Source organism: Theropithecus gelada, chromosome 15, assembly GCF_003255815.1.
Source record: "Theropithecus gelada isolate Dixy chromosome 15, Tgel_1.0, whole genome shotgun sequence".
In the NCBI taxonomy this organism is placed as follows: Eukaryota; Metazoa; Chordata; class Mammalia; order Primates; family Cercopithecidae; genus Theropithecus; species Theropithecus gelada.
In genome coordinates, this window is record NC_037683.1 from 108908038 (window position 1) to 108923541 (window position 15504).

The window sequence follows — 15504 nt, forward strand, 5'->3', positions numbered from 1 at the left end:
TTAAGTTAATATGTTGCGATTTCCTGTATAATTACATTGTTACAAATTGGACTTGTTATGCAAATGGATCTTCTATTTAATTTTTATAGTAAATGGTTTATATATAGTAAATAAATGTTAATTACAGTTGATTCTTGAATATTGTGGGGGTTAGGGACTCTGATCCATGTTCAGTTGAAAATCTGAGTATAACTTGGACTCCTTCCAAACTTAATTACTAATAGACTACTGTTGACTGGAAACTTTACTGATAACATAAACAGTTGATGAACACATAATTGGTATGTGTTGCATTGTTATATACTATGCTTTTAGAATAAAGTAAGCAAGAGAAATGAAGCTGTTATAAAGAAAATCATAGAAAAGAAAAATATACTTACTATTCATAAACATAAGTGAATCCTCCCAAAGGTCTTCATCTTTCTCATCAGGTTGATTTGGCTGAGGAGGAAGAAAATGGTTGGTTTTGCTCTCTCTGGGTTGCAGAGGCTGAAGAAAAATCTGCATATAAGTGGACCCCTGCAGTTCAAACTCTTATTGTTCAGGGTCAAGTGTATTACACAGGAATCTGTGTCACTAAGAAAGTAACTGTCTTTAGAACTGGGAATTCAACAATCCCTTTCTGATACCATAAACAAATGGCAATAAGAACCATAAAACTGAGCCATTGTGCACCTATACAAATAGGAGATTATGTCTGAAGATACCTACTGAATGCAGAAGACAGAAAAGTAATTCCTTCCCAAGAAGCAGAAATTATGTTACATATTCTTATACAAACAAGGTCTACTTTTAATTTATTCACCATAAGTTGGAACCTCATGAGATAAATTCACTTCTTAGAACAAGCTATGTTGTTTTATGTGCTGGTTAATTATCATAATAATAGTAATTTTGTTGGAACAAGATAATCTGTTACCAGGCTGGGCGTGGTGGCTCATGCATGTAATCCCAGCACATGGGAGGCCAAGGAAGGCAAATCACTTGAGGTCAGGATTTTGAGGCCAGGCTGGCCAACATGGTGAAACCCTATCTCTACTAAAAGTACAAAAATTAGCCAGGCATGGGGGTGGGCACCTGTTATCCCAACTACTCAGAAGGCTGAGGCAGGAGAATTGCTTGAACCCAGGAGGTGGAGATTGCAGTGAGCCAAGAATGTGCCACTGCACTCCAGCCTGGGTGACAGAGCAAGATTCTATCTCAAAAAAAAGAAAAGATTAGATACTCTGTTAACCATTAGGCAAGGGATGATCATAATAAATATTCCAATAGCCAAACTCTAGGCTCAAAAAATTATAATAAAATTATAAAAATGGTTCACAATAACACAAATATAACACCTAATGCATTGTACAATCTGAACTGTATAAAGACACTGTTAATTTCATACATGTTTATCAAACCACTTCTATAAGTTAGGTTTGGCAAATTGCAGGAGACAAAGATGGAATTGACATAGTTTTTGTCTTTAAGGTGCTCATAATAGAATATAGATAACTAGTTAATTTTTGTGTTTTTTCAACAGAATTTTAAAAATATTTTAATTCATTCATATACTTATCCACTTAAAAAATAACTATCATTTATCTTTTCTAGACTAAGCATTTTTCCAATGTTACAAAATACATTTAAAAAATACAGTTAGGAGATTGTTATTACCACTGTTATTTATTTACCACCTTAAATAGTGCTTACTGTGTGTCCAATGTCACCTGGGAGCTTATAGTTATTATTTATTACATATGTATCATGTTCAGTATGTTCCAGGCACATTTACATTTGTGGTAATGAATGCAAGCTTCTAAAATGTGGGTAGGATTTCGGGGAAGCATGCAGAGTGGGTGGAACTTTGCCAGGTAAGGAGGCAGAGGGATGATGCTTGGCAGAAGGAGTCTCTAACGAGCTTGCATGTTTGACAGAAGCAGCAGCCACGAGGAATGAAAGTTTTAAAACACGAGGAGCAAGTTCAAAAGATAGGACACTTGAGTGAACTTTGTAGAGTTTATGAGCAGCTCAAATTTACTAGTGCAAAAAAATATATATGGAGAGCTTGTTAATGAGGTGAAAATAGCTTACAGTTATTATTTATTACGTATTTATCGTGTTTAGTATGTGTCAGTGAAGGCAGGCTTAGGAGAGACTTTGTTGTTGGTTTACCTGTGTCTAGAAACAAGTCCAGTAAAAGAGTTTTAATAGTATAGAACTGAGTAGATCTTATCCTGTAGGCCAGGGGAAACTTCTGAGGTAGAATGCTTTTGGCTGCAGATACTAGAGGACATAACAGTGGCCAAACCATAAGAACCAGACTTGTTTTGGTTGTCTGGTGATATTATTGGATCCCACTTGTTCCTCTTTCAGCTATGCTGTTGACAGTGTCTTGTTCATGTCTCCTTTCATGGTTGGCTACTTAGCAACAGCTCCAAACATCATGTTCTCACAAGACAGTATCTAAAGGCTGGAAGGGCTGCTTTTCTTCACATGTGTCTTTTAAATTGGGAGAAAACTCAGAAGCTTGCAGGGGACTTTTTGTAATTTTTTTTTTTTTCGGGAATGTAGTCTCGCTCTGTCACCAGTCTGGAGTCCAGTGGCACGATCTCGGCTCACTGCAGCCTCCGCCTCCCGGGTTCAAGCAATTCTCCTGCCTCAGCCTCCCGAGGAGCTGGGACAACAGGCACGTGCGACCATGCCCAGGTAAGTTTTGTATTTTTAGTAGAGACTGGGTTTCACCATGTTGGCCAGGATGGTCTCGGTCTCTTGATCTCGTGTTCTGCCCGCCTCGGCCTCCCAAAGTGCTGGGGTTACAGGCATGAGCCACCGTGCTCAGCCCTTTTTGTAATACTTTATTGGCTGGGTCACACCACATGTTCATTCCTAAACCAGGCACTGGGAAAGCAAATGTGGTTATGTGATTAGCTTTGAATAATCACTTACCTTTTGAAGCTGGGGAGGGGTATTGGGATAAGAAATATCCAAATTTGTGATTCTCCAGCAAGAAACAACAAGGAACTGCTCTTGGTTAGGGAGCCAGCAGTGTTTGCTCTAGAAATTCATTGGAAAATTGTGAGCAGGGGAGGCGTTCGATTCGATTTGAGAATTAGGGCATTCTGTTCAGGGTGTAAAGCAGGGATTGGCAAGCTTTTTCTGTAAAGGGCCAAATAGGAAATATTTTAGGCCATGGGGTCTCTCTCTCTCTCTCTTTCTCTCCCTCTCTCTCTCTCTGTCTTTTTCAAGAACGATTTAAGCAGCTGAAGGCCATGTGATCTCTGCCGTAGCTACTCAACCCTGCCATTGTAGTGTGAAAGCAGTCATAGGCAGCATGTCAGTGAATAGGCATGACTGTACTCTCATAAAACTTTACTGAGAAAAAACTTATGGTAGGCAGGATTTGGCCTGTGGTCTGCAGTGTGCTGACCCATTTTGTAGAGGGTAGATGGAGGATAGTTGTCACCTGGGAGCATATAGTTATTATTTACTAGAAATTTATTATGTTCATTAGATGCCATGCAGTTTTAAATTTGTGGTGATGACTGCAAGCTTCTAAAAAAATGGGTAGGATTTAGGGGAAGCCTGCAGCATAAGTGAAACTTTGCCAGGTAAGGAGGCAGAGGAATGATGTTTTCTAGAAGGAATATCTAACAAGCTTGCATGTTTGGCAGAAACAGCAGCTGTGAAGCCTGCAAATTTGAAAAAAGGAAAAGAAGTTGCAAAAGGTAAGACACTTGAGTGTCTCTACTCTTAACCATGTGAAGAGATGGGGAGACAAGGGAAGCTTCAGCCGTAGTTAATGCTATAGTTTCCTTGTCACAAATCCATGGAGTCCATGAGTCTATTACAAGGTTTTCACCCATCCATGATAAAATAAAACGGTGGAGCTCCAGTTTATTCATTTGAAAATATTGGTGTTGCCAGGGATGGTGGCTCCTGCCTGTGATCTTGGCAGTGTTGGAGGCTGAGATAGAAGCATCCCTTGAGGCTAGGAGGTCCAGCAGCCTGGGCAACATTGCCAGACCCCGTGTCTATTTTTTAAAAACTGTAGTTGGGTGTGGTGTTCTGCCCCTGTGATCTCAGCTACTTGGAAAGCTGAAGCAGGACAATTACTTGAGCCGAGGAGTTTGAGCCTGCAGTTAGCTATGATAACAACATTATACTATAGCCTGAGGGGCAGAGTGAGACCCCATCTCTGATAAAAAATCAAGTAAAATAAGATACAATAAAATAAAATGTTGGTCTTTTTCTTGGAATTATGCTTTTCTAATTTGTTTTGCTTTTTAAAAAAATTTAAGAAACAACAGTAATAGTTGGTTTATATAAGGCTTTCAGAAACTGGCTTCTGCCCAAATCTCCATCTGCAGCCCTTTCTCTGTCTGCCTCTTTTTCTGGCATTACTGAGCTGCTGGTGATGCCCCCGTCACCGTCCCTCTCATGTAGACAAATACATACACTCTAGGAAACTTCTCTCCCTCTCTTGCCACTGCCTGGCATGTACTATCTTTCCTGCCCTCTGCCTCTTTTAATCTGGTGAACCTCACTGTCTAAGTCTCAGTCCAGGCATGTTTTCTCCAAAAGCCATTCCTGACAGCTTTTATTCTCATTCTTTAAACCCCAATGCCTACCACTTAGCAGGAACTCAATAAATATTTAGTAAAATAAAGACTGTTTATACAAAGATGACTGCTACAGTCTGGCAACAAAGGGGATAGACATGCAAAGACCTGATGTGCAGTTCAGATGGTGAAGTGACACTAGAAAAATGGACAAAGTACTAAGGGAGCCCCAAGGAAGGAGAGCCTGTGTATGTGGAGAAAGCCAGATTCAAGGAGGACTTCACATAGCATTTTGAGCCTTTTTTCTTTTTCTGTTTTTGGAAACAAGTTCTTAATCTGTCACCCAGGGTGGACTGCAATGGCATGATCGAGACTCACTGCAAACTGAAGCTCCTGGGCTTAAGGGATCCTCTTGCCTCAAATTCTTGAATAGCTGGTACTACAGGCACACACCACCATGTCTGGCAAATTTTCTATAGAGTCAGGATTTCACTATGGTCTCCAGGCTGGTCTTAAACTCCTTGCTTTAAGCAGTTATCCCACCTGGGCCTTCCAAAGTGCTGGGATAACAGGTGTGAGCTACTGTGCCCAGCCTACATTCTGAGTCTGAAAACACAACAATAAATTTGTCAGAATAGTAGAAGGAAATATTTCAGATGTAAAAAACAGGGTGTACACTATAAAGGTATAACGGTAACAAAAATTTTGCAAATTATTAGTAAATAACAACTCGCTTAGCATGCTGTTAAACAGATACTATTATGAAGTAGAGAATAGTAAAGTGTTACTTAATATGTTTTCACTGTATTTTTAAATTTTGTTTTGTTTCCAGCACTTTTGTTTACTTATGTTAAGGTGGAATAATTTGTGGCTGACACTGAGACTTTTGCGTGGCTTGAACCTGCTGATATCTAGTGTCTCCCCAAGTGGGTTGTTAAAGTTTCAGATAATTAGAAGTGTTTCTTAAAAATGTAAATATTCCAGTAAACATAAAGCTTCATTTAAACTCTCAATATAGAAAGCAAAGTATATGTTATTTTGTATCAATTTTTTAAGTTAACTGTTCTAAGTCATTCATTTTCACTAAACATATGGATTTGTCAGCAGAACACAACTTAAAAGTCATTTCAGAGGAAAAGCAAGAAAGACTTGAAAGAAGTGAAAATAAACAGCCACAGGTATATAACAATTTAAATTTCTGGTTTAATATTGGTTTGTCTGCTTGTTTTTCTTTAATACCATGGCATAGTCCAAATGAAGTGACCTTTTAGACTATCCTTTTAGAATCCAACAGAGCATAATTTCATATTGAATTTTAAAACATTTTAGCCAGTTATAAAATTTGAAATATTCTTACCATCTGTAGTAACTCATAGCTATCTGTACCTGTGGAATTGAGGCCAGAAATTTCCAGAACTCTCTTTGCTCTTTCATTTTTATAACCTTCTTCATGATAAAGAAGGTAACATCAGAAATGGAGCTGTATTACTTACTAAGCAAGAGAAATTATGAATAATTGGACAGTGACAGCCCCTGAGTTCACCTCATGTTAAAGGAGTCATCATTCCAAGTGGTTCAAACTTTGCAGTTTTATGTTGCTGGTCACCAGTGCTGAGGTTAAAGACTTCGTCTGTTTTTTGGTCTGGTTGCCTTTGGTGTCTATGTTCAGGGAGAGGATAGGGTCATAAAATTAACCCAACTGCCTATTGAGAGAATGATGCCTTCCAGAATGGGACTTTGGTGTCAGGGTAGAAACAATAACTTTCTTGTTTTAACATATATAGGAAACGCTTTAAAAATTTTTTAACCCATTGTCACCAGTGGAGCTTAGAATGTATTAGACCTGGATATAAGCAGATAATCTTCTAGATAACACTATCATATTACGGTATAGCATTGGAGTAGAATCTAAAAATTTTCTTCTCTTTCTGATTGGTGTTCATTTTGACTTCTAATATTTTAGCAATTGCCTACTCTTTAGTTAATCCTCAGAAACATGAATTCACTGTAGGGGTTCACTATTTAGGGTATGCTGAGGTAAAAATCATTCCAAGACAGAAAGCCTTTAGAATACTATGTATCATCTGTGAACCCATTTCTGGCAGATTTAATTCATAATGAATTAAGTTTACTCCAAACAAACAGAAAGAGTTAGGCTTCCTTGGTCACTTTTTTCTCCTATATTAAGCCAAGGCAAATTATTTTTATTTCTTAGTTATAATCCAGTAATTTAGAGGTAGTAAAACATAGATTATGTTTCACAGTTCAATTTTAATTATTTTCTATTTTTTCTTTGTTCATACTTAATTTAGAATAAAGTTAATTTTAAAACATGCACCCTGTCAGAAAAGACATCTGAGAAACAAAAGAAGCAAATTAATTTTCCACTTTTGCACTTGCAAAAAAATGTCTCAAGCACCAGAACCGAGTAAGAATTGTAATAAAGAGGATCTATCTGTATATTCAGGACTTCTTTTAAAATTCATTACAATGCTAGATGTGGTGGCTCACACCTGTAATCTCAGCACTTTGGGAGGCTGAAGCGGGCAGATCACCTGAGGTCGGGAGTTCGAGACTAGCCTGACCAACATGGAGAAACCCCGTCTCTACTAAAAATACAAAATTAGCCAGGTGTGGTGGCGCATGCCTGTAATCCCAGCTACTCGATAGACTGAGGCAGGAGAATCTCTTGAACCTGGGCGGCAGAGGCTGTGGTGAGCTAAGATCATGCCATTGCACTCCAGCCTGGGCAACAAGAGTGAAAGTCCATCTCAAAAAAAAAAAAAAAAAAAAATCATTACAAAAAAGTTCAACTGAAGATTGGTGAAAGTTTTGAAAAATCCAAAATTACTGTTTGTCCTGAGGAAGAGCTTTTACATTGTAAACCTAAAGAGGGACAAACTTAAAGGGAGTGCCCCGTAATCTCATGAATCATATCCCTGATGGTGAGGAAGCAGATGCACCTGGAGTGTCTAACTCTGTAGTATTCCAGGCATTGCCTGAACGGAACAAGCCCATCTCACTCAGGTCTTTTCGTTGCATTTACACTCGGAGTCCCTCAAACACACTTGCCAGTCATCTTCTAAGCTTTATTCAAATGAAAATAAATCAGACTGTAAAAATTGTAACAAACCAGACATGTAGCCTGTTTCTCACAGAGATGAAGAAGAAAGAGAATTGTTGTAATGATACAGAAGTTGAAAAGTTAAGGAACCCAGTAGTTATGATTGAAATGAAGACCAAGAGTTTGATATGCAAATGACAAGAAAATATAACCCAAAATACCACAGATTGGAAATTAGACATTAGGCATTGGCCTCAGTCTAGAAATCCAAAAAGTCTTTTTGATTTGTGGTTTGCTCACTCCAAAGAATTGAAGCATGTGATGCAGATAGGAAGCCACAGTATTTCTGCTGTTACAGACACTTACAAAAACCGAAAACCAATACAGCGCTTGTTCCACAAGCCATATGGAACTTAGAAGCTCTTCTAAAGCTTAGAAGATGACTGGCAAGTGTGTTTCAGGGACCCACATGTGACAGTCCCACTGCTAATATCTATAAAAGCATGAAACCCGAATTAGAAAATGTGAGTTATTCTCCACCACATAGTGACAGAACATCAAAAGCATATCTAGAAGAAGACTTACAGCAAGATATGCAAAGGCTTAAGAATGAGGTGGGCTTGTTACAAGTAGAGGTCCTGGCTTTGAAGAAAAAAGTTCAACTATAAAAAGAAAGAGGTTCCCTTGCTGCTTCTCTTATTATAAGTTATCTGATTCATTCTGGTTCTCTACTCAAGAAAATCTCATGTGTATGGTTACAGTGGGGTTATCTAAATGTGTAATTACGTGTCAAAGTAGATTAGTGCTGCTATCTAAATGACCGTTCTGGAAAACATTCTCATAATCTTTGATCATTCATCAACCTAAGTCTCACTATGAGTCTTCCAAGTGGCATATGGGCTGGGAAAATTATTTAGCGATATACCATGTGATCTGAACCAGATAAGCATAAGGAAAATTGCTAAAGAAATAATGTCTAGATTCTTTTTTCTATATTCATTTAAAGATGAATTACATTTATTTAAATGATAAAATGGTAATACAATAGGAGGGAAGCAGTGACTGAGAAGAGACATGAAAATGTAGCTGACCTTGGGAGTTGCAGCAAATATTACCAGCCAAAGAAGTCTGTTTAATGTGCTTTTATGCATGCAGGTTTATCTGTTTGACTCAGACTGTTTAAACTTATAATTCCATCATGGCCACTTTAAATATTTTTGGAAACAAATACATACACTTCCACATATTTAGAAAAATCACCACTCTCCAATGTTTCTGTTGAGTCAGAGACTTTTACGTGATGTTGTTTAATAAAATATGGTAGATAAAAATAAAATAGAATAAAATAAAATATGGTAGGTTTTGACATGTATGATTTTATCATATAAGTAGCATAACTTCTCAGCCAAAAATTTAGCATTTGGCTCTAGAGTAGAAAGCTGAGTTCTGTATATTGTGTTCTAAAGATAGACAAAAATCTAGAGATTTTCTTCTTTCAAAGTAAAAGCAGATGAGGCCTCCCACCACCCTCTGAGCCATTAAATTGATTTGCCAAAGTCACACTTTTAATTTATTTGATGAATTTGATGTATTTATATGATAATTTATGTAATTCAGCAATATGTAATTGTATCTTCCCTTTTGGTGCCATGAAATGCTAGGTAATGCCACCTTAGGAGCGTTGAGTGAGTTACTTACTATTTCTTGGTTTTACTTCCCTTATCAAGTAGATAATGGGGCTAGAGTGGACAACTATACTGTATATCTTCCAGCTATAAACTTTTGTGGTAATTGAATGTAAATTTGAGGAACATCTCATTTTCCAGGATTCTGCACTAGCAACTCAGCAGTTTGACTCGGCTCCTTGTGTTGTGACAAACTTTGGTTCCTCATTTCAGTGAGCACCTTCACTTTTTTGGTATCCCAGGATCCAAATGAAAAAATAAGGAGAACAAGCAGTGGGGAAAAGAATAGCTTAGTGCTGAAAAGGGAAAGCTTCTTTTCTGTTTCTGAGGCCCCACATGTCACATCCTCTCAATCTGGCTATTTCATGGAGAATCCAGGTGACAAAGACAGAAGACACATTTTATGCCTGTGTCTTTTTGTTTCTCTGTTTTTATGTTGATATAGTTACACCACAGAAGTACCTGTGATCTGATGGAGAACTAGAAGTAGAATCAGAAGCCCTGAGGAAAATCCTGCAGCTTGCTTATATTTTTAACCTCTCTTTTTTAAGGATTGTGATAACTGAATAAGTTCATCAATGTATGTGTGTAGAAGTGCTTAGTACAATGTCTAGATTTATGATTTAGTAAATGTAATTCTTACAACTGACTAAAAAATGTTTAGTCAAATCACAATACAATATGATCAGGGAAACAGAACTTTCAAAACTTTGAGAGATTTTATCTGTCCAAATAGATGTAGAGGTAAAGCTCTTACTATGGGGTGGTGTCTGGGTTAGATATCAGAGTATAAATGCAATTTTCTTTTTCCAAGATTTTAATTCAGTCAAATTTTTTAGCATTTAACTTTATGCTTTGAGTTTGTTGTAATTCAGAGAAAGGCTTTTCCAATTCTGATATTCTTAAAAATTCTCTAGAGAGAGAGAGTGTGTGTGTGTGCGCGCGTGTGTGTGTGTTTACTTTTATGGATCCATTGACTTCAAATAAACTTTTGAACTTTTTGAAATGTATGTTCTCTAAGGTTCAAGGTTTTGCTTCAACTTTTTCTCCAGTTGGATATCCACTTATAGCAACTTTTAATTGCATGAATGTACAGGTTGTTCTCTCACTTCAGAAATAACCCTGATATGTTATTTTATTGAATACTAGTTAAAAGTTAGTTTTGTTTTATTTAGGATTCTCAAAGTTATCAAAAAAGCTATCTAAAGCAAGCACAGCATCAAATAAAGGAAATGAAGCAGATGCATCCAAGTGAGGAAGCTAAAGAGAGTCATTCCACTGGAAAGCAGAACTCTTTAGAGGAGAGAATACGTCAACAAGAACTTGAAAATCTCTTGCTTGAACAACAACTAAAGGATGCTTATAAGGAAGGCAATAATAAAGAGACAGTCATTAATATCCAAGCAGACTGTCTTGAGAATGGAAAGGAAGATCTTCTTCTAGAAGAAAAAAATAAGGAATTAATGAATGAATATAATTATTTGAAAGAAAAACTGTTTCAGTATGAGAAAGAAGCAGCAGAAGAAGTAAGTATGAAAAAAACTATGTTTAACCTTCTGGAAAGAAAATTTAAACATTTCATTCTGGCTATATGTTTAACCTAGTTAAATATAAAAATAAATAGATGAAAATGTGTTTACTATACTGTATAATTCCATTTGTATTAATCATCCAGGAAATACATGTATAGGAACAGAAAGAAGATTAATGTTTGTGTAGGCCTGGGGCTGGAAATGGGTGGTGACTGCTAATGAGCATGAGGGATTGTCCTGCAGTGATGAAAATGTTCTAAAGTTGAATTGTAGAGATGGTTGCACGACACAGTAAAGTTACTAAAAATCTTTGAACTGCTTGTTAAAATAGATAAATTCTATAAATCATATTTCAACAAAACTCTTTTAATAAAAAACCAAAAAAATGTGTTTACTGTATCAGCTTGGAAACATACTTACATACTTTGTTTCCAAAAAATAAAAAATAGAGCTGAGAGATGCTTAACTTTGAGTAAAGACATCATGTCACCTATGAAATTTTAGTAGATACAGAGCAATGTTGATAAGGTATATAGTCTTATACTGCAGAAATAATAAATTTAATGTCTTTTTGTTGCCACATTTTAAGACCATAATGAAGCAGGTAAATGGAAATGCTTGTACCTGAAATATGTATTTTGAAATTAAGATTCAATTAAGTGAGCTGCTTTGACATTTAATTCTACATTTCCCAGATGAACTGAAGTGTGTTGCTGTGTCTTGTGATGCTTTTCCTTCAGTGGCTCTCTCTTTTATGTATTTTAGTTGTTATAACTTTGTTTTGATTCGTACCAATGTGACTTAAGTCTGAAAATAGGTCAGTCTCACATTATGCATTTTTCTGACCACTTAGAATTTTAAAGACATCTACTTGTTATAAAATCACAATTTGGAATAAATGTGGTAAATTTTAGCCAAAAAAATTTTGATGTAATGTTCCCACTGGTAGGTATTTATAGTTTACTGTCAATATTTTTATGAATAATTAGCTCATAATTTACATTTTAAGTCTCAATGACTATCATTTGGACATAACTCTTTCCAGTACAAAGATACTTGTAACTGTCTGTGATTTATGAGTTTGACATTGGATCCCCATTTTCAGACTAAGGAGGGGTGGCAGAGTTAACGGAGAGTGGGATCGAAGTGAGTACGGGACACAGATGTAGGAGCTGAGGTCAGGGAGGGAGTTAGAGGCCATGTTACCTAGGGCCTTGAAGGCCGTTGGAAATTTAATTTTATTCTGAGATAGGAATCTGTTGGAAGGATTTCAACAGGCAACTGAATATGTGAGGAACTCAGGTTGAGTTGAGGGTCTAAGGTGAATGAATAGCGGGCTGAATCCATCTGTCATGTAAGAGAATACCGATTTGGCAGGAAGATAACACCTTCTGTGTCCCTCACTGAATTCCGTAATAAAGAAGAATGTGTACATATGAGGAAAAGAAAGTGAATCTGTATGTGTGGTAATAATTTTCAAAGTATGTATACTAAGTTAAATATTATTAACATATTTAATAATAAGACACTTTATAAAATTAGTAACAAAAATATTTTATTAGGTGATTGTGAGACAACTTCAAGAAGAACTGGCCAATCACCTTAAATTTCCTATGTCAGATTCTCCACTGGAAGGTACATCACATTGTCACATTAATTTGGATGAGACACGGGCTTCAAAGAAGAAATTATTTCAAGTAGGAAGTCAAGTATGTGTGGAATTTAACATGTAGACAGTTAATCTGTAGCTGGTTGGATAATATAAAGTCTTTTAGGATACTAATTTCAGTGGACCACCTGATTGTATATTTTCATTATAATTATCACCATTTTATTATCTTTATAGCGTACTTATTTCTTCAACTCTGGCTCTTGTTCTACCATTTTGAAAAATAGTTGCATATGTTTTCTCTTACAATATTTACTCTTGGGAAAGTTGAGAATGATACAATATTCCTCACAGAAAATTGACTTTTTTTTCCTGTTAAACAGTATTTTTAGATAATTTCCTTATTGCCTTGGTGAGGCAAGCCAGATTAAGTCAGAGGAGAATGTTTAAAGGAATGTTCCAGAAAGTTGTCTCATTTCTTCACTTTTGTGAATGGACACAGAAGCTGTGCCTATTCATTTCATGGATTCTAGGTTAACTTGTACAGAAAGGTCATCATACTGTTCTTTGAAATGCACACGTTTTAGGTTAATTTACAAACTATTTGAAAAGTTAGGCATTGCCTTCATCTTCATTTCATTTAAAATATACTGTAATGGCATAGAAATACTCAGATCTGATAGAGTATGTACATCCAAAATAGAGAGCTGAGAAAATTTTCTTGATCCTACCATGGGATTTTAAAAACAGTTTCACTGAGAGATAATTCACATGTCAGACAGTTCAACCATTTAAAATGTATGACTCAGTGTCTGTTAGTATATTCACAGCATTGTGTAATCATCAGCACAATCAATGCTAGAACATTTTCACCACTCTGAAAAGCAACCCCACATCTCTTAGCCATGACTGCAACCCCTCTCCATGTCTCTCCACCTACCCCGGTTGTAGGCAACCACCATCCCGTTTTGTCTCCATAGATTTGCATGGTCTGCATATTTTATATACATAGAGTCATACAATATGAAGTCCTTTCTGACTGGCTGTTTTCACTTAGCAGAATGTTTTCAGAATTTTATCCATGTTGTATCACGTATCAGTAGTTTCTTCCTTCTTATTGTCTAATAATAGTCTATTTCATGGCTACACCAGTTTTCCATTCATTCGTCAGCTGATGGACCTTTAGGTTGTTTCCACTTTTTGGCTATTATGAAAACAGCTGATGTGAACATTCATTTACAGGTTATTGTATGGATGTATGTTTTTATTTCTCTGCCATTGGACTTTATCCTATCGTTAATTGGGCAGATGTCAGCCCCAGTTTTACCCATGCTGTCCTTCCTGCCTTCTCAGTTCCTGCTCATCTAGCCTCATTCATTCAGACCTGGCAGGCAATTTCCTCTTCAGGAATCTTTCTCTGGCTGTTCTGACTCTCACTGACCTTATATCTCAGCACCCGTTGCCCAGTCTGCAGAATAACTTAGCCCTTAATTTGACATGGCTTTTATTTTTAATGGAAGATAATTTTGTCTCGTCATAAATTTGCTTAAAGGGAAAATAATATCTGACATGCATGTCACCTATCCTTGTATAAATTGAAAATATTTTAGCTTGGCAACTTTTAGCATAGAACAAAATATACCATACCAATGATTTCTTCTTTGAGACATTAACACAGTAAGTCTTTTATTCTAAGTGTATTTTTAGCAATTAAATATGAAATTAAAACCAATTAGTCTAATAGAGGAGAATTGTTCAATCAAATGCTCATGTTTTTCTCAGTATGAAAAAAGAATCTAAATTTGCCTTCCTTCACTATTTAGCCAAAACTGTATTTCTGGATGGTTGCCAGTTTGTCAGCTGAACAGTTCTGGGTGCAGCTTGTCTGATGAATGATAGCACAGCCCCTTAATCCGAGCGCTCAGCAGAGTACTCGTGAAAGCAGTGCCACAGCAACAGCTTCTGGGAGGGAATTGATTCAGAAGCCTTGATTTAGCATTAGAGTCCAGGGTTTTCAGCTCCGTGGCTCAGCCTGTCTCTGCTGGTCATGTCGGTTATGTACTACTCAATCCAGGAGGTGCTGTTTACATTGTACTACGTACATGACTGTTGCCCACTGAGTCATATGGAGAGAAAAGTAAGCTATAAATTATGCGCTCCCCATTTGCTGCCACTTTCAGTGGTGTGAAGAATGATTCAGTGCAGCTATAGGAGACTACTCCCGTTGGAATGCCACCTGCCTAACGTGTACAATTGTCAGGATATAAAAAAGTAAAAATTACCATGCTAATAGCAAATCTTATCTGTAGCTCACTATGTACATGGACTCTTCTAAGTGCTTCTAAGCAAATCTTATCTGTAGCTCGCCATGCACCATGTACTCTTCTAAGTGCTTCATGTCAGTCCCCGGTTTAATCTTCCCAACATCCCAGTGAAGTAGGTGTATTATTCTCTCCATTTCATAGATAAAGAACCAGAGACACAGAAAATTAATTTTCTCAAGTTCACACAGCTAGTATCTGGTAGAGCTGGGATTCAGACCCAGGCCTTCTGGCTTCTGTGTAGAACTGCTTCTCAAACCATTGCATGGAACACCTGGTTGGTGAGGTGGCTCATGCCAGTAATTCTAGCACTTTGGGAGGCTGAGGCAAGAACAGTGCTTGAGCCCAGGAATTGGAGACCAGCCAGAGCAACATAAGTGAGACCCTGTCTCTACAAAAAAAAAAAAAAATTTAACAGTTAACTGAGGCATGGTGGTGCATGCCTGTAATGCCAGCTACATTGGGAGGCTGTGGTGGGAGGATCGCTTGAGCTTGGAATATCAAAGCTGCAGTGAGCAGTGATCAAGCCACTGCACTCCAGCCTGGGTAACAGAGCGAGACTCTGTCTCATAAATAAAATATTTTGTATAGATTCCCACAGAATTGAGTTAGACATCAGGCATAGAATTATTAGCCACTTGATGTCTGCCTTGGGAGTAAAACATATAATAAGGGACAGCTTTAAACCATCTCAATCAATAGCCTCTAACTTCTCCTGAAGGTGCTTATTTCATGAGTTCCTAAGCAAG

The 15504-nt window shown here is 37.1% G+C and overlaps 1 protein-coding gene across 1 annotated transcript in view; it reads left to right on the plus strand.

Moving 5' to 3' along the window:
- Window positions 1-15504, plus strand: part of LOC112607781 (ankyrin repeat domain-containing protein 18A-like) — a 69264-nt gene that overhangs the window by 29903 nt on the left and 23857 nt on the right. Inside the window, 4 exon segments of the mRNA XM_025358896.1 lie at window positions 3657-3700; window positions 5615-5722; window positions 10469-10819; window positions 12388-12534. Coding sequence (XP_025214681.1) covers window positions 3657-3700; window positions 5615-5722; window positions 10469-10819; window positions 12388-12534 — 650 coding nt within the window.